This window comes from Melospiza georgiana, chromosome 11 (assembly GCF_028018845.1).
Source record: "Melospiza georgiana isolate bMelGeo1 chromosome 11, bMelGeo1.pri, whole genome shotgun sequence".
Lineage (NCBI taxonomy): Eukaryota > Metazoa > Chordata > Aves > Passeriformes > Passerellidae > Melospiza > Melospiza georgiana.
In genome coordinates this window covers 9,099,115-9,119,695 of record NC_080440.1, presented here as the reverse complement: position 1 = coordinate 9,119,695, position 20,581 = coordinate 9,099,115, and the positions used below count along the sequence as shown (strand labels likewise).

At 42.0% G+C, this 20,581-nt stretch overlaps 1 protein-coding gene across 3 annotated transcripts in view; it reads right to left on the bottom strand.

Annotated features, from left to right (window-relative positions):
• The window catches only part of ARIH2 (ariadne RBR E3 ubiquitin protein ligase 2), a 35,137-nt gene that overhangs the window by 13,688 nt on the left and 868 nt on the right, over positions 1-20,581 (bottom strand). For all 3 annotated transcript variants that reach the window (XM_058031722.1, XM_058031721.1, XM_058031723.1), the window contains exons 2-4: positions 16,930-17,277; positions 4,264-4,331; positions 2,528-2,591 (exon numbers count right to left, since the gene is read on the bottom strand). In XM_058031722.1, the coding sequence (XP_057887705.1) occupies positions 2,528-2,591; positions 4,264-4,331; positions 16,930-17,178 (381 nt within the window). In that variant the 5' untranslated portion in view covers positions 17,179-17,277. The remainder of the gene's footprint in view (positions 1-2,527; positions 2,592-4,263; positions 4,332-16,929; positions 17,278-20,581) is intronic.

Here is a 20,581-nt window from a genome sequence, read left to right as displayed (position 1 = left end):
TTAGCTGCTCAGCCTGAAAAGCTCATGTGCTACCTCAAACCCTTGCAACTGCCTTCCTGAGCTCACCACTACAGCTTCTCCCTACAGGGTCAGTCCCTCTGCAGACACTTACTAGGAGCATCTGTCCCCAGAACCATTCTGCATTACAAGCTGAAGCACAGAGCTCTAGCACACAGACTGTCATGAATTGCCTAGCAAATCAAGTTTAAGTTAACCTTTTAACCATATCATCTTTCTCCCTAAAATAAAATCAGAGTTTGTAGCAGACTGGAGAAATTATGAATAGCTCAAAACATCTAAAGTGTTTGTTTGGGGTGGGGCAGTACAAGTTCTGTGAGTGTGGGGTGGTCACTGCTCACATCCCACCCACTGGAGCCTGGAGCCTCTGAGGCTTTCCAGACCCACTTAAGAGGGGCACCTTACTGCCAATGATGTCACTTGCCTTGATCCTTGGGAGGAGCTTGATACAGCAAAGCCAGACCCCCAACCTCTCCCTAAACTCTGCCCTCTTATAAAGACTGATGCTGTTTATGAGATGGAGTGTGAGGAGGCAGCACCCACTGCAACAACTAAACAAATGCCTTATTCTGCAACTGAGCTGGCTCAGCTGCAAGAAAAATACAGCAGGCATGCAAAGGAAACTAAAACATGATGTGTGGAGGATTTCACTGTTGGGGGGAGACAGCATAAAGCTGTTGGAGGATGAAACACAAGGACCCTGGGTCCCAGAGTGTCCTTCACAATGCAAAATGGCAGAGAGGTCTTTGACCCAAAGCACAGCCCACTGGGCAGGAGGTTCAGAGCCCTTGGGGAGGGGAGAACCCATCTGTACCCCCACTCCAGCACTGGGTAATCTGACCAAGAGTGTGCAATAGGCAGCTCACCTCCAAGTGATACATGAGAGGGGTCTTGCAACCTCTCAGTCTTCTCCCATGCTGAGCCTGAGAACAAACCCCCCTGATTAAAGGACTACCTGACTCATTGAAGCTTTAGGCAACTCAACTGCTTGGAGCTGCTTGTGGGGGGGGGGGACTGCAGGCAGGACCTGCTCTTACATGGGGGCAGCTGGTAACCTAGGGCAGACAGATAGGATTTGTTGCAAATGAAGAGTCAGGCTGCTGTACAAAGGGCAAAGCTCAGGGATCCCACGGTTAGCCACAGATGCCCATGGCAGAGAACACAAAATTAACACCAGATGGAGGGCTCTTTCTTTTTAAAACCAGTCCAAGTGGGACTGGGGTTTCTTTTCTCTCTCCTCTTACAGGTATTTCATGAAAAGATGAAGTGGCAACAGGACTGAAGAGTTACACTGCTCTTCACTGCATTGATTATTTGCATGCATTTTGTCTTAGTTTTGTCATGTTTATATTTGTAATGTTTTGTTTCAGTTTAGTAGTTTTGCCTCAAGCATTGTTTTGGGTGAAAAAGATTGCTATACCACTTCCTACCTCCTTGGAGCAAAATTGTAAATTAAAGTTGGGAAAGTGTTCAGTCCAAACCCAGGACCCTGACTGAAATGATGTGCTGTGGTCTTCACCTTGCCTGCCAAGGAGGTTGGAATAGCCCCTGCAGGGGGAATAATCAAGGGACAGCTGACACAAGACTTGGATAAATCTTGAACTACACAGACTAATTTGCAGGTATGTCAAATCAGAAAGATTTTATTTTCTGGACTTTAAGCAGATAATTTGAGCCCATGAAGCTTACACTTCTGTCAGCTTAACCTTTCCACTATCTACTAGTTACAAGAGAGCACAGATGCCAAACCAGACTTTCAAGATCTCCTCTCCCCCACAACCCTGAATGCTTCCCAGATGTAGTATTTTATCACCCATAATCTGACACATGGCAATGTGTTCCTAGGGTAATTCTTCACTGTACCAAGACACCCACTGTGAATGAAATCCATAAGCATGGAACAGGAAGTTTCTATTTAAAGGGGGTGGGAAGTATCTGAAGATCTGTGTAGCCCTGGCTACAAAAAACAAATTGTTGGTTCAAATATCAGCACTGACTGACTCAGCAGCAACACAATTCACTGGGAAATTCAGCTTAAGCATCCCTGAGCTGAGCAGTGCAAATAGATAAAAAAGATAAAAAAGGTAAAAGAAAAGACAAAAAAAAATTCTAAAAAATCTGTTCCAGACACACATGGACAAGCTCTGCTCGCTCTGTGCAGCCAGAACTTCCTTTCAGTGTCTTTACAGAATTGGAAAAGGCAGCCAAGCCCCTGCACTCTGTTCCTTCCATTGTCTGCCATCACTTGTGCCAAAAAATGATCCTAATTTTCTTGAAGAAAGTAATTCTTGAACACTACCTGCAAGCCAAGAGCAAAGCTGCTATTTAAATATTAGAGCCCTCTTGAATGCATTCTCATTTCAGAAGTAAACCCAGCAATGAATCAGTGTCAGACCAGAGCTTGCAAAGGGTTAACACTGGGCAGAGGATGCCATTAGTAATGCAATCCCCCAGGAGGGGGGTCAGAGGTGTCTGCCAAGGGAACAGACGGGATGGTTTGCATACTTACATGTTTGGATGAGGTGGGCTGAACTCGAGCTTCTACTAGCAACTGGGCAGGATTAGACTTGTGCCTGAAAAGGCAATTGAAGAATGATCAAATCAAGTTCTTAAGACATTTTGCATCGTTAAATTGATCCTTCTTGCCTGAATAAACAGTTGTCTCTGTGCAAATAGTAGGGTAGGTTTCAACAAGGAAAGTGGAAATGTCTCCTGTGTGAGGTTCTTTCATACAGAGAGCAGAGCTCCTCTCAACAAAACCTTATGAGAGTTTATTCAGAACCAGAAATACTACTTCTGGCAATGGATTAACATTTCCCTTATACATCTTGATAAATATTTTTGTACAACTATCTCCCTCCCCTGAAAAATTATTTTTAAGCTAAGATTTTCCATCCACACTCCTAGAGCAGTCCTAAGCCACTGTCCACAATAACACACACCAGTGAGGCTCTGGACTGTCTCCTACTCCTCTGTAAAATTAAGCTGTCCTGGTGAAGTCTCACTTTAACTCCAGACTATTGTCTATTTAAGTGATTACTCTGTGACAGATTATCACCCTTTGGGCAGATGAAGCTGTCTATCAGCAGCCATATAATTAAACATATATTGCTGTTTGTGATTTCCTTTGCAGACAAATGCTTATATCTCACTGAATGCAGAAACAGCAGCATCACTGCTGTGGCCTTGCTGTAAGTCCTCCCTCCTCACCAGCACTTCTTAGTTGTACTATAGAGCTTTCTTTTCACAATTTCATTTTTTACCAAGAAAGAAGTTTGAGGACTAGATCAACTGGAGAACAATTTGCAAATTCATCACTTTAGAAGTAAACCCTTCCCCAAATTTCCTCTTGTTTAAACCTTATCAGTGAACCTGCAGGATCACCCAGAGCTGCTATGCAGGAATCTCACCCTCCTTGAACCCCAGGGAAAAGCTTTCAGGATACAGGGTAACCAAGGAGGCAACAGCATCCATAGACAGGATGTATTTTCTATACATTCTCTGGATAAAGTTGCTGGCTACAGGGCCAAAAATGTCTGGGCAGAATGAGTCAAGCTGATATGCTCTCTATTTTCAGACAATGTTCAGTTCTGAGCCAGTGTTCTGTGGTGGGGCTGCAGCCAGCAGTGCCTCCCAATGCACTTCTCTCGTATGTTTGGGCTGAGTCTGAACCCTCTTTTTGAAATCAGCTGGAGAGCTTTGTTAATTACAGTGACACTGACCAAACAAGGGAGCTGCAATGCTCAGATCTCTCACTTTATCTTCCCCGGCTCCCCAAATGCTGGCCAGCTCGGGAAAAAAAATCACTTAAGGTCAAAAGGAACAAAAACTGCAGTGTGAATGTACTACTAAAGACTACATCAGTAGAGGGTCAGTGCTCCTTTATGATTTATGGTTCCTGTGTTCAAAGCAGAACATATGTTTATTAAATAAATATAGATGCAGCACTGTCAATCTGCTATCTCAAATTTTAAGATAGATCTATCTAGAGGGTTCCTAGCATAATCATAATTCCTAAACTGAAAGACATTTACCACTACTACCCTGTCCCTGCTTAAAAATTTCTTACAGGCAGTGCAGCCTCAACAAATCAGTAGCTTTCCTCTGCTCCCTAAAATGGACTGTGTGTCCTGCTTCCAGGTCCAAAGACACTTGCCAAAAATACCTATGGAGCACCCTGAGCATTTCTGCAAAGCCAGGAGGGAAAGCACTAAGCACAGACGAGATAAGACTATTTACACTTACCTTTCCAAAATCTCTGAGATTTGCCAGTGGAAACTAACTAATACTAGCTTTGCAACAGCATGTGATACCTAGGTGGAAAATAAAATAAAAAAAAGGTCAAACTTTGCACATTTTGAAGCCACACCACAGCTTAGGAGTATGATTTTCATGTAAAAATTGTACAATCTCAGTACAACATCCCAGTGATAATCAATTCACATTAAATTGCTGGACATGATGCTCACAGCCAGTAACATCTGCAATACAAAAGCTGGAATGAAGTATGGGTGTACCAAAAACTAACTCATGTACTTGGCTACAACAGCACAGAGAGGAAGGAATCAAGAATGCACTGGAGTAGCTTAACTGCTCGAGGAAGCCCCACATCCAGTCCTGACTGTCATCCCCACTCCAGAGGGCCACACTAGACTGCAATCAGGGTCCTCACAAGAAATGCAAAATAGGAACCCCAGGGCAGACAGACACCCCTTACTGAGGTGGAGAAGCAGCAACAGGCTGCAAATATGACAGCAAATGTAACAGGCAAACTGGGACAGCAAAGGGTATGGGGAAAATACAAAACATTTTGCCAGCCCTCCACTGTAGAGAAGAAAGTTACATGCTGGAGTGGAGAGGGAGATAGAAAACTCCAGTGACAGGCCCTGTTTCCATGAGAGCTGCTTGCATTACGTGGACTCTTGGCAAACAGTGGCACAATCCTTGCTAGCCTGAGCACCATCAGAGTATGCAATGTGACATTTAAAGTCATGCTACAAGGGTACAAGCAAACAAGTTCTCCTCCATTTTATGTATTAGTTTATTTCAGAAGAAAACAGACTGCTCTGCTTGCAAAAAAAGTCTCCTACCCACCAAGAGGACAGACATCTGCTGAGCTGATAGACCTTCACCCTGCTGCTCAACACTTCAGGTCCTAGAGCTCAAACAAGGCAGGTGTCCTCCAAACAACAGACCTTTTCCAGGGGAATTCAGGGCTCACAATGCCTGTCTCCTCACTGCTATTTGTGCTAGGAAGCACCTGGGCAAGTTCAGTGTCTGCACTTCTGCATTCAAACACCCTCTGACACCAAAGGGCTCTGCCTCCCTCACTCCAAGATGAGCTATCACCAAGGCATCTCTCTACTTTGCTCACAGAAAACAATTCCTTCTGTTCTAGCTGCAGGAAAAGTTGTTTTTGTTTTTTTGTTTTTTTTTTTTTCTCCTAGAGAAGCTGTCAGTCCCTATCATTGGTTGAAATGCCCCAGGCCCTCTTGAACCCTGCCACAGGTGAATCACAGCATGTGATGTAGTACAGACAGCACATCAACACAATCCTGCAAGGAAAAACAAGCAATGGTCACTCCTACAAAGACAGACAGGCTCTGCACACCCAGAAGCAGCATATTCATTGCTCTCCTAAGTCAAGCCTGCTCAAGAGGTGCAGTTTCACAACACAACTGACCTATAGCTGCCACATGATACTGCCCTGATCCTGCACTGGCATTTTTCAGTGCTGGACAGTTGGGTCAGTGAATTAAATCAGAGCAACACCAATTCATAAAGCAGATGTGGTGTTTAATTGACTCCTATCCATCTCTACATTCTGATGTGCCCACTTTGCTGGCCACTAAGAAATCCCACTAACAAAAGAGCAATTTTCAATATACAAATAACCCTTTTTCTAGGAGAACCAATGCACTAGCTCATGCTGTGCAAGACCTGACATGTCACCTTCCTCAACCTTAGCAGCAATGTGATGTGACTCTGGAAGCAAAGGCTGCCAGGCAGCATTGCCCTCCCTCCCAGCACAGAACCTGTGATCAGATGGAGCGTGGCACACAGGGCTGCTGCTGCCAACACACACAGTCTGCATGGGTGCAGTGACACTGCCAGCCTGGGATGGGCTGTTATCTTAAGCCCCCAGCCTGGCAGACCCAGACAGACACCTCTGACTTGTCTGTACAAGGAAAACATCTGCATTTCAGTCTGTAAAACAAACAAGCACCAGGAATGTGGTCTCTACAAGACTGGCTTCCTACAAATGCAAACCACATGCTAATGAATCATTCTTTAGCAGTAATGAAACTATTTCTCAGTAGCAGGAAGGAAGAACTGACAGAAGAAAACAAACTGCTGGACTTAAATGGGAAGCTGATTTGTAACATAGGAAAATGAGTATTTTTCAGTTGGATTTTCAGAGCCTGAGGTATAGCATTTGTTGCAGCACCACAATTCCATGGAGTTAGTTGTTCCCTGAGGAGGAGTCAAGTACGTTCAAGACTGAAGATGTATGGAAAGAGAAAGACAAATACCAGCAGACATTTCTGAAGTCTAACAAACTATCCTAACACAATCAAATGCTTTTGAGCCAAATTATACATCAGGCAAAATGTGGAATTAATGCTCCAGAGTGATGCAGACTAACAGATCTAGAAGAATAACAAAGCTTCTGTGACTATTCCTATTTAACTCCAACTACAAGCACTGACTGGATCAGCTGTAGTGCTAATTTTAGTACTTTCATCCTAAAAGCACACAAGAATACAAAGCACACAAGAATATAAAAAATAGAAATTTTCAATTCATAAAGTCTGATCCACGACATCAGACCACTTTCATAAAAGCCCTGAAGCAGAAAAATTTTTTCATACTACCTGATTGGAGTATATGTGATCTTGCAAAACAGAAGTCCCAGAGTCAGACAGTTGCAGCAACAAATGCACAGTGTCCTTGGCACAAAGTACCAGTTCTTACAGATTAAAGACAGGTAACATTCACACTGTAAGGAAGAGGGATAGGAGAGCAGCAGACAGCTGGTGAGGCTGGGGCTGTGCCTGCTGAGTGGAGTCTCACCACATGCTATGTCCTGCTCACTGACAAGGCTGGGAATTCAGAAGAATTTACAAATGTAAATACCATCAGGGGCCAACACTACTGAGGAGATTCCAGAAAACAAGCATGAGAAGAAAAACAAATGTTTAACAAAAGCCTGCTTCTATTGATTAGCAGCGCTCCCCAGCCTCTCTTCAATGACTGCACACTCACAATGACTGAATGATTGTACCAAGTCAGCCAGTTCTTCCACAATAACACCCCAGAGCAGTTGAAGTATTTCTTTGTAAGCAGGAGCAAAACCATGCTGAACACAGAAAAATACCATTCCAGTCAGAAGTTTGGTCCATGTGTATAAATTCAGTATCTTACAGTACTGAAGAAGCAATGTACAGAAGCTGATACTGCTGGCACACTGTCCAATGAAGCATTTCCCTGACAGAAGTTTCACTCAATGAAGTACCTCAAACTTACAAAACACTTCAGAAAGAGCATTGATTCAGTTCCCTATCAATCACTGGGTGCCACAAGATCTCAGGAACAGTAATGCTTTGTCTCAGACACAAAACACATTAAAAAAAAATTATGCCTCTGATAAATTGTCTGCTTTGTTTAAACTTTCCTGTTCTCATTTCAGAATCCCAAGAACCAAAAAAGGCAGTACCACAGCCCACTTGGTGTCTTGCTGGCAGCAGCTTCTTTCAGTGAAATACTTCTGCAGACTCCAGTGCAAAGGGGAATGTTTATTCTATATGTTGCACTCTTCCAGTATTTGCCTGCAACCCATCAATTATGCCAGTGCTTCTATATAGCCTGACTTCTCCCAAACTCCTCTGTCTGGGATTAAATTTATTAAAGTTTAGAAGCTGAAAGCAATAGTCATGCTAATTTTTTTACTTTTCCTCATTCTCATTTCTGGACCAACAGCTTAAAACTTTAATATCAAAGATAAGCCCAGTCCAAATCTTAACCTGGAACATTTCAGATTGAAGACCAAACTTCTTTCTCCATGATGTGGCAGCAAAGCTGAACAGACAGAATCTCATCCAATCTGCCATTTCCAGCTTTATTTTAAAACAGGAACTTTATCACCTCCAAAGCCTCTTCCAAATCTCCACCAGTTTAACCCTGACTTATGGAGGGCTGCTGTTTGCCAGGAATGGCACCAAATGTTGATCAGTGCACTGGAAAAGGGGCACAGTGCCTATGCACAGAGCAAGGGTGCCATGAGGAAGCTGCTGTGCATAAGGAAAAGGCTCTACAGGAATTGTAAAAAAAGTCTGAAGATTTTACATAGTGCTGAACAAAATCAGATTCTGAAAGTGGAACAAAATCATAATGCCACAGCATCAAACACAAATGTATCCATTTTCTGGAGGAGTGCACAATATTTTTTTCATTATTATTTCCATCTCCATTTATCTTCTAGGTTCTTTAGTCTCCAAGATAAGCAAAATTCTCACATTTCTGAAGTGTGAAAGAGAGTCTGGCACTCTTTAGGATAAAACAATATCAAAAGAGTTTGCAAAGAATTTCTGCAGGTCCCTTGCTGTGTTCAGAGGGCTCTAAAACAATTGTCTCAACTTGCTGCCTTAGATAAGCCAAGGTGTTTAAGAGCTGATGTTTCATCTCTTTACAGCAGAAAATCTTTTCAACCATGCCACCTTGACAATCGCTAATTCAGACAGAAATGCTTCCTAAAAGTTAAAAAAACCACCATCTTTTGAAGAGCTTATATTCTACAGAAATTGCTCAAGCATATTTATATCACGTGCATATCTCATCAGTTAATTTAACTTTTCTCAAAGGGAAGGCCTATTTTTTGGAGGTGCATTTCAATCCTCATTTTTGCAGAGATATGGTATCAGGAATTTAAAACAATGATCATCACAAGATTCTTAAAAAGATTCAATTCAGAATGAGTTGGAGATGATAGAGTCTGGTTGGAGCTGACATCCCACGGCTTTGCACCAAGCTGACAATTCCTGTTAGATCAGGATTGCACTGAAATGTCTGCCCAAGAAGAACACAAATCTGGCATAAAGAAATGTAGCTTTTCACTTCTTTTATTTTCCCTAATCAAAGGTTTTTATACAAATAGATTTAAACAAATAGGATTAATCTTGAGAAGCATTTGTTTTAATCCACAAATAGTTTCTGTTAGCTCTACAATGAAAGGATGAACTTCAAAAGATACTAGTTTGTGTGTTGCATCCAAACCTCTAAAAACACACTAAAATTCTTTACAACAGGAAAGGCACACAGAGCAAAAGCCTCTGAAATTGTTTCTGCTGGTGAGAAACTATGGCAAAATAGAGACTGAGCTGAGCTGGCAGTAGAGTAACACCTTATAAAGAAACCATAATTTGTATTGAGTGATTTCACTGAAGAAAAAATCCCTTCAGACATGCTTCTTCAGTATGCTGAGGTAAGGAAAGTAACCCACAAATGAAAAAAAAAATTCATTTTATACTTGTTTTTCTTGTGGAAAGTAGATCTGACTCCCTCCATGCCCTACTGGAAAAATTATGTGACTGCCTTGTTTTTACTGGAGGGTTTCTCAAAAAACTGCAGCAGTATCAAGAATTAAGAAAGGGCAACCCAAAGCTTTTTTTTTGGACCACACTTTGTCCTTTGATCTACCTCTTGTAAGCAGACTTCCAATATGTAATCCTAGTAGAAAACTCATGAGGATTCACATCACCTGCCATGAACACCCCAAGTGTTCAGTCTTGTAGCAAATCTTTCATACCTATTATAGGTTTCTGAGCCTAAGAAGATTGCTTTCAAAACTGAACTCAAATTAATTTCATCTAACAGGAAAACCAGGCAGTCTTAAAACAAAAACCTATACACTGTATTTCTTTATTTCTTGTGTTCAGTCAAGTTTTTTTAAAAAGTGAGAAAAAGCCCTCCACCTTTATGTTTCACACAGAGGACAGATTATGATTTGTCTGACATTTCAGGCCCTCTCCTGATTACAGACTGCAGGCTGCAGCAGGTAAGAAATGCCATTTAAGAGACTGTAGCTGCAACTGCTACTCTCAATACCACGGAAAGGTTTTGTCAACCAGCACTTCATAAGCTCTGCTTCATCACAGGGTTTTAACCTGTACCCTTGTCACTCACCTCCTGCCATGCAGAGACCTGGTGCCAGTCTGCAAGATTAGAAGCATATTTAGGAGGCAGAGTGCATTTTGGGGATGGCAAACACTGCTGGTGTTACACCACTGTTGTGAAGCTGTCAGTGCATAACCTAGTTGGCCACAGAGTGAAGAAAGGGGACCTGGGGTTAAATTCTAGCTCTTTCCCCACATTTACACATGGCTTTAATCCATCTGCTCTCCTACACGAGGACAGCAACAATTTCAGCTGCAGCTGCCAGCAAACAGGATCAGTAGGACTCAGCTAGGAAATCTCAACATACGTATTTCTCAAGCTGTTAGGCTATTCTTCCTGAGGAAATTCAGAAATAAATATTAAAAGAACAGAAACATTGAAGCAAGCTGGTACGCCAGAAGGCATTATTACAAAACAGCTATGAGATCCCTTCTTTGAAAGATTTAGAGCGAGAGAAATGCAGCAAGAGAGCTGTAAGACAGCACACAGATACGAGATTGACGTGAGACTCCCCAGCTGTCCTCCCTGCAGTTATTGTTCCCAAAGCAACACAGTGGGAACCAGCAGAGCTGCACTGAGCTCCCCGAGTGCTGCCAACCCCAGCAGCTCACCCCACTGCACAGCCCCTGCCCAGGTGCCCTCCCAGCACAGCACAGGGGGACAATTCCTTCTGGCTGGCAGAGAGGAGGATTCACAAGGTGCACAGGGAAGAGGCAAAGGTCTGGTAATAACCTGAACCCACAGAATTGTGGCTCAGAACACTGGGCAGCCAGCTCCAAACTGGGAGCACTGGTGTGTGCACACAGCCACAGTGGAGCAGGGCTTAGGGAACTTTGCAAGGAGTAATCCCTGCTCAGCCCCAAATAACACAGCCCTTCAACAACCCAGCTCTGAGGGCATTTTACTGTTGTTACACAAAGATGAAGAGGAGGAACATCTGCTTTGCACAACCATGTTTCACAGTGCACAGCACAGCTCCTTTCTGCTGCACCATCCTTAATAGGCACAGCACAAATTTGGCAAAGTGTTCAGCTGCTCCATGCTGCTCTGTGATCATGATGTCCAGCTGTGAGCTTGCAACATGAAATAGTTACTGAAAGATTGTTTTGGCATTTTTATTGACTTGTGTCTTGCCTCTACCTCCCACCAAGATCACACTCATCAACAGCTGTGAACAGATTATTCTCCTCACTGCAGAGTCACACTGGCTCTAAAATACACTTAAGGTGTGAATCACAAAGAAATGTGTGGGCTATAATCACCCTCCACATTTGTGGCTCATTTTTTCAGCCGACAATTTCAGCATTTCCTGGGCAACAAGTAACAAAATTGTTTTCTCTCCTCAAACGACACCAGGAAAGTGTCACAAGGTTGCAAGGTCTGGGCTCTCCAGCCAGTTCTCTTATTCTGCTGACAGCAAGTTTACAAAAATTTAATACATTTTTTTAAAACAAAAATATTCTTATGAGCCAAAACAAGACACACTGAAGGCAGTTACACTGAAGTTCAACACTCTTCTATCCTCTTGACGCTGCTGAAGTACAGGCACTGTGAAGGGGTAGGCAAAACCACAACTTTTTGCCTTGCAGAACTTCCAGGATCTTTCTGTTCAGGAACAAAAACCAGGTAAAGGACAAAGCCATGTCTCAAACATGAGTGCTCCTAAGGGTTACAGCTTCAGACTGGATGTCCCACATAATGTTGGCTTGGTGTTAAATAAAGGACACAGAATAGATATAAACCTGCACGTCCTGACTCATCTGGGGGTTTATTGGTACTTTGATACAGCATGTTATCTTTGCCAAACAGCACCACAACGGTTTTGTGAAAAAGCCAAATTTGCCTATCAGGTTCTGCCATTTATAAAAAAAGATATTTAAATATTTACTGCTTACTAATGCTTACCAATGGACCTAAACTTTGAACATAAATTTTTGAAACCCTGCTCTTATGTACATGCATTTTAATACATTAAGAGCCTTTAATCCCCCTCCTGCACCTGAGGTACCCAGGCACAGTGAGGCTTTAACAATGCCATTTTACATTGCAGAAAGCTCCATGAAGCATTGAAAGGATGGCACTGCAGGCTGGTCCAGATAAGCAGCACCCACAGCACACTCTGGGGCATGGTTTGAACAGCAATACAGCAGGGCACACACACACAAACAGACAGACACACACACCAGGCTCCTGCACAGGGCTCTTTACAGATGCTTTGTGACTGCAGGCACAGGCTCCTTCAGAGGGCTGCTCACAGGGCTGCCAGCCCCGTGCACATGACCCTGGCTCTGCTGGAGATGGCATTTCCAAAGGAGCACTGCCAGCTCTCACCAAGCAGCTCTACAAACTAACTGCTCTGTGTCAGGGCAATTTGAGTGTGTGGAGCAGCCTCATGAGTAAAAACTTATCTGGACCCATGAAAAGATGCAACATCAGTATGGTGAGCCACAATATATGAAAAACTGGTTTATCTCTGAAAGATCAGTAGAGATAACATAGATGAACAGAATTATGTCATGATATCGAGTACTTTTTGCATCTACCAAGATTTACTCTTCAAGGGACAGAGCTAACAACACCCACATCACAAGCTGTAATTTCAGGAAGCACAGGAAGCAAGTTTTTTGCTCTCTGAGAAATATCAGATAGCAGATCACTCAAATTAGTGAAGTGAAAAGTGTAAGTTCTTCAATCTTACAATTTCTTTGGTTTTAGTGGAAAAACATCAGTTCCAATTGCCTGTAGAACCACATGACTAACCCCTTGCTAGCTTGCATTTGCAGAAAGATCACAGCTTCCTCACGACAATCAGCTAATACCTAAAGTCAAGGTAAATTTTTTTTTCATAAATTCTAATTGTAATTGTTTTACCTAGTGGTTTATTTAAAAAAAAAGTAACACTAGAAAAATCCACTTCATCACTGGAACAGAGAAACCATTGCCAGTTATTTGAAACATTAGATACTGCAGGCATGTATGGAGACCCTCAGCAGAGCCAGGAAGCATCATTAACAAACAAAAACAATATGACATCATCACACACTTTACTGCTTGCCAGCGACAGGCTCAGCTTTGTTTGTACAACTGCTGAGTATCACACTGTTTGCATGTACTGATAAGCCACTCCAGGACCCACAATCCCTCAATGACAACTGACAGAGTTATCTCGAAAGCACAGTTACTACTGTACCATTTCAATTCATTATTTTTGAAAGATACTGTATCTTATAATTACATTTATTTCTTAAAAAGAACTGTTGTGAATTCACTTGCTGGTCTGCAGGCAATACAGGCCACTCTGCTTTTGAGAGCATTGTCCTTTGCAAGTGTTGACTGTGGGCAAGTGACCTTTTGAGGAATTAAAAGTGACCTGCTTCAATTCACAGGCCTTTTGGTCAGAGAAGCACAGTTTTGGGTATTCATTCAAGATTTTCTTCTGGTATGTTTCAACAGAGATAGCCTGTCCTAATTTTAGTCAGGGTATTAACAGAACCTTCCTCAGATCTTCCTATTAACAGCACTAACCAAGGAGCAAAGATTTCCTCTCCTTTTCCTTGAACACCAAAGAACTCACAGTTCTTACTAAAACCAAAATTAAGGAGAAACTCTCAGAGTAACACTTATTAAATCTCTCCAGCTTCTGTATGGTTCTGGAATAACCACTAATGCAGCTGCAAGCCTGTCACACAGCACAGCTGGTTCAGTCTCCTGCTGCCTTGTTTGCACCAATGTTCCTATTCAGATTTCCCCACTGACAAAAAAAAAGTCAGAAGATTTTGAGGCAAAAGTTTCCTACAACAGTAAGAGATACAAGGACACACATTTACCTACATGCAGGGTCATACGCTTTTATCAGACTTCAGATTTTAACTGAGTGTTGTTTCTAACCAAGGTAAACAAAACACAGTATTTTGTCTAATAGAGATTCTCTTTCAATATTTCATGAAAACTTCTAAACATGTGCAGGGTGTTCACACCTGACCTGACATTAACCAGCCAGTGCAAGGTTTGCTCAGTTCAGTGCCTTTAGCAAGAATGAGGACAAGGTCAGCTGTAACTCATGGGGAATGCAAACAGCCAAGAAGGTTTCCAAAGACCACCCTTCCCTACAACACTTTAAAATAAAATAGGATTTTAACAATCAGTCTGAAATAGCTGAGCAAAACAGTCTGAAAAACAAATGTTGAGGTTAATGAGCAGAGCAAATGAAATATTATCTATTTAAACTGTTATTAGCCACTATTAGCACAGATAGCAAATATGAAGATGTAAAGCTCTGAAATTCTGTTTCTGATCTTTAAAGTGTGCAGCCAATATGTCACAAAGAAAAAAGCCACTCAATACACATGTGTGTGTCCTGGAGTTTAACCTTCAGAAAGTGAATCACCTCATGAGAACAGACACTGGTAGAACATTCCAACCCAGCTTTAAGCCGTTCATTGCATTTATTTTTTATTTCCTTCAGGGAATTGTGTTAATCTATTAATCTGTGATAGTAAATCACTCAAACACCAAGTCATCCATTGGCTTCAACATTGTACCTCCTGAAGATAATCTTTCATTTACCTTCAGCCTTCCCTGTTGGGGCAACCACTCTGCCTTAAATACAGGCGGGTGCTGAAAAAGCACCATGTAATCAGTATCTATCATAAAGGAGATGAAATCAAAATTAACTAGATGCTCCAGAAGAACAATCATCACTATCCAAGGAAACCCGAGACATTGTGAAAGGCAGTTTTAAAAAGAAAAAGCAGTTTTTACAGCTCAAGCAAATTAATAGAAAAGAAGTTAATACAATTCCTTAGAAAGTCAACCCCTGTTTACTCATATTCATTAAGTCCATTGAAAATAGTTCATATGATAAATAGTTCAGCATGCTCCATTCCATTTCTTTCTTCTCTATGCTTGCTAATTCCATACTAATTCTTTCTATTCCATTTTGTCTCAAACAAAATCACAAGTTTCCTTGGGGAAGTGGAGAGAGGGGAAGGAAGACAGGGTTGTTGAAGAATTGTAAGCAAGTATGCCAGGAAGCAAAAAGCAAATGCTGCAGATACACAAGAGAAATCCAATAAAAGTGCAACTGTGGGACTATTGTTGCTGGAGAAAAGAGAGTTAATGTGGCACTTCAAGGACTGAAGCCTGAGTGTGGCTTACAAGATCACATCATTCCAAACTGCTACTCAAATTCAATTTCATCTTCTTATGCACCAACCCAAGTGTGTAGCACTTAATTGTAACAGTAAATATGCAGGCATATTTTTGATACTAAAAAAAATTAGATTTTTCTCTCCTTGGGATGAGATCTGAGCTAGCAGGTTGGAACAATCTGGGCAACTATAACAGATGCTCAATTAGACCTTCATAACTCCTGAAAATTTTATTTTAACACTGGAAGCCTTATTTTAAGGACTAAAAGTATTGCTTTCTGTAATTTAATTCAAGAGAACAATATGGCAGGGGTCACCTTTTAGGAGGGTGTTCCATTTGAAGGCAGAAAATCAGGCACAGAAAAGCTGTTCTAAATCTTAATTGCTAAGAATCAAAAGCAACAGGCAGCTGGACCAGAAGTGCTGACCAACTATTCTCATTTGTAATTTTCTGCTGCCTCCAGTTTCTGACAACCTGTAGGGAACTGCAGGCATTCAGAGCTCAGAATGCACATTTTGAGGCAATTACAGAGACAAGTTTAAGAGCAAGAAAAAGTACAACTTCATTTTCTGAGGTGGTAAATACTGGGAACAAGTACAACAGGTGGGAAAATCACCAATTATGAGTGCCTTTTAAAACATGTTGTTTATGGTTCACAGTCCTCAGGCTTCATGGTTATACTCTTTCTTCAGGACATTGATGTGCAAATAAAGATCAAGAGATCCCTCTCATTTTTAAAATTAGATTTGATTCAGACAGAGTGAGTTGGAATCAAAACCTACCCAACATGCTTAACATGCTGCAGTCATCATCTGTCCTGCCCCAGACAAGAGCAAGCACCAGAAGACCTGGTCTGTTACAAAGTAGATGCAGCAGGCACTTCAACCCAGTGTCCACATCTAGAGCTTAGAAAACTCTGCTTTCCTCTGACCTCACTCCTCTTTTGACTGACACTACAGTAGCTGGTTACAAAAAGAGAAAGAAGAGATCACCAAAGTCTTATTGAGCACAATTCCATGGAGCTGACTCTGAGTGAGATTTTTCTGTGATTAATTAAGTCACATATGCTCCAAGAGGTGGCAAGTTCACTGTACTTGAACTGCTATCACTGCAACAGCAGGGTTAATAACTGGCATAACAGCTAATCTGACTTTGAAAAACTGATTATTCTCTCAGAACCAACCAAGAAAAATGTTTTTGTTAGAATTAGAGTTTTAGCATGTCTTCCTATTTGTCAGTTATCTTCTCAAACACAGGTGTACCAAACTGCACCACTTATGGTTTGATTTGTTTCTTTTCTATATACCCTCTTAGCATTGTGTTAATGCAGAGTTATAACTCAGGCATTTTGGTCATGAAGCTCAGCTCTGTAAAAAAAAGAGAATCAACATTCAATAAGGAAGATTTTTCAGGCCCCAATGTGTAACAATTGTAAACCTTTGAGTCAGTTTCAAACAAGGGACCTTCAACAACGCTCCTCCAACCCCCCATAACAGCAACATTGCCACAGCTTTGGTTGGAACTGTGTTCAGTGTTTGCCTGTTCAACCACAGACGTGTCTCTGTGAATGCAGAAACCTTTCCTCACCTTCAACGTGGCAGCCAAGCTGGCCATGTGTTCATTGAGAGTGCTCTCCGACTCCTTGTAAGTCAAGCAGGTGAACTGATATTCCTCTGGATCAAAGGCATCTGCTCCCTGCTGCTCCACGTCGTTAGCTACCCCATCATAATAATCCTCAATATCCCCAGGATCCTCATCCTCTTCCTCCTCCTCGCAATTAGGGTCATAATCCTCTTCATTGCTGTCAGAGCCCTGGCTGTTCATGTCCACGGACATCTTAATGCCCTGCCCAACTGCAGACCAGGAAAGCAAGAGCAGCTTCTTTGTTTTCCTCCAAACTTTATCGTTCTTTTGATTTCATCTGAGCTCTGTCTCCTAAGGGAGGAAAAACAGTTTTTTCTGTGCCTAGGAAATTGCAAGAGGTGCCACGTAAACAACAAAGAGGTGATCAAGCAGGTAGGAACAGACCAACCCAAGGGCCCAGTAAAGAGGATTCTGCTGTGCATGTCCCTGGTTTGGATCCATTGTGACTCCTGCAAGTCCAAAGCAAGGCTGCTCCTACAGGATAGGTCCAGATCCTTGGAGATTGGGTTATTACTGCATCCCAGTCCCCAGTGCAGGCCCCCTGACCTCTGACATTTGGAAACTGGCTGCACAACCTTCACTACAGATCTTCTCAGAGAGAAAAAAATGAATTTTTTCTCTGAGAAGTTCTTTATCAACAGCCTGCAATGATGCAGCATCCTAGCTATTTAATTAACAGGAAAAACACAAACCCCTTACCTATGGCCATAGTAGGCAGAAAGGCAACCTGTGATGTCCTGTGCAAACCTGTGATATTCTGTACAAATCCATATTGCTCCAGAAACACAGACATTAAGTGAGACTTAGGAAAACAAGAGCAGCAAACAGATCTCTCACATGCACACAATTTAACAGTCTTCAATATCATCTCAAAAGAAATTGTGAAGCTAGTTCATCCCTTCAAATTGGTTCTACTGGATGTGATGCGGCTTGGACCTTATATCTGAAGGGGGAAATAAAATTATTATTTATTGCCTTCTCAAGATATACTTATTACCTTTTGAATGTACAAATTTATGCTCAGGTGTTGATAGCTGTTATTGAAGAAGAATCAGAACAGCTAACTTTTTTTTTTTAAGATTCTCACTTGTTTTGGAAAATTCACACATCTGATACTTATCTGAACTACAAATCTTCTGCTTGTGTAACTGAGCCATATGAATTTGAGCTCTAAAAGATTCAGCAGTAAAGCATGAATCAACCTTGAATTATGGTCATCTCATACTTAGTCGTAAATTTCCATTTAACCAAATTATTTAGTTTAGAGAGAATATATTAAATACAAAAGAATTAAAACAATGCTGTGACTACATTTTACATATAAAAACATATATTAAAATCAAAGCTCTGTTTTCCATAAGCAGCATGTACAGCATGTATTTGGTTCCTTAAAAACATTCCCATTCTGCATGACAATGTTGTCAGCTCTGCCACTCAAATATATTCCCTCAGTACTGCAATTTATAGCTGCTGGGGAAACCATAATCAAGCTTTGATAATCCTGACTTTAGAGCTTTAGAGTACAGGAAATCTCAACCACAAATTTTCATTCTTTTTCCTCAACTCTTTTTTTTTTTTTTTTCTGTTTCCAGTCACTTGACCAGGCAGCAGAGAATAACAAGTAAGAGATGTGATGTACAATAAGATGTGATGTACAATTAATTGGAGGGGCTTCAGTGATTTCAGGAGATACAAACCTCCAGAGAGGCTGAAGACTAGTACCTAATTAAATTACCTCCTGAATTCTGGTCTTCATTCCTTTCATTTGCCTCTTGATTCCTTAGCTATCCACAGCACATGTAGCACAGAAACAATTTATAGCACTGCTTTCCACAGAACTTCAGAGGAACAGACACAGTCTCTCCATACTGGAAGGAGACAGATGTGGAATCTGATTTGGCAGACACAGGGCAAACCCTCATCCTTCCCTCTACCCTGCTTAGAGTCTGGGCTTAATCTGCACTGACACTGAGCTCTTGCATAAAAGGAGTAATGGATCTTGACCTGCTAAAACTTATGTTAAAATAATTCCTTATTGAGCCTCTAACCCCAGTGTGGGCCATCAACAGCCCAGAGTGCTACAACAACTGAGCAAGTCTCACAGGCCAGGGAACTTCTCAAACTCACTCAGATCATTCCACACTCCAGAGAGAGAAAATACCCATGAAAACACTGGGCCCTCTGCTATTCCAACACATGGCAAGTCACAGCCAAGCACTGAGATGTTTGTAGAATAGGGGGCTGCCCAGTAGCTCCCAGTTGCACACCAGTCCCTGGGGAGGGACTCAGAGGAGGGCAGAGACGTCTCTCTGTGCCACTGGCACAGTTCTGTGAGCAAACAGAGGAACTGTTTGCACAGGAAAGGGACACATGGATTTATCAAGCAGAAAACAGTCTGCAGAACTGGGTGACTTCTGTGACTCCTGTCCCAAGATTCAAGGAAAGAGCTCACTTCCAGCACAACGGGACACCACTGACACAGGTGAAGGGAAAGGAAGCATAAAGAACATGCTCTGTGGACAAAGCAAAGCAGGGTCCTTGGAAAACCAGGAATAAACTCTCCTCATCTATGCTCCGCCCAATGCCCAAATCAAACTCTCTGAATACAAAGACAAGGCAGAGCTACTACTTTATAGCACTAATTTTTAAGACAATAAAGATGTTAAGCTCAAAAGATAGGGTCAAAAAAGCCAGGTTTATTTAGATTAAATAATGACCATAGCTCCCAAGACCAAATTATAAATTTTTAAACCATACTTAGATCACTTTCCAATCCAAGGGAGGATGATCTATTCCTTAACCACCTTAATCCAAGATACTCGTGTATCTTCACTAACACTGATACAATTTAGTCACCTCTCTTGCTCCAGTCTCTTGCAGGAACTCCTAAACATACCCACCCCTACCCTCTGCTATCTGTCACCTCCAACAGTGCCCTTTCCCTGACTCCTGCTTTGCAACACAATTCTTAACAAGGTCTTTTGAAACAAAATGCCTTCCACCGTGCCACCACACTGTGATTCCACTAGTCCAACTACATCTCTCTTTTTTTATCCCTATCCTTGTGGGATTCCTCTAATAACTCTTTTGGTGGAGACTCCTCCAATTGGAGAATGCTCCTCCTCTTTTTCTGTTGATATTTCACAACCATTTCATACGGTTTTATCTTCTTTCACCTCTTTATTTATCTGAAACAGAGAAAGTGCAACTTAAGTCTGCTTCCTGGACTCCTTATCCATGTAACCTTTAGACAGGCCAACACTCTTCCTTTTCCCTGAAACCATCCACAGCCTCAGCTCCATGCTGGCCATCAATGCTAACTGCATCTTCATCTGTGCCACCCAAACCTATAATTTGTGGCTCATCCCCAGCTGCTTCCTCATATATGCAGTGCACACCTCGCTGTTCCTTCTCCACTGTTTTTTAGGGAGAAATTTTTCATCCAAGACTGAGAAACCAGAAGATGCCTGACGCTTTTCGCCACAGATGACTCTGCAGGGACCCCCTTGCAGCTGTGCCACCCTTCCCCAGGGACAAACCTGCTCTCCTTCCTCCTGCCAGCCTCGGTTCACACTCCCGCGGCTGCCTTGTCTTT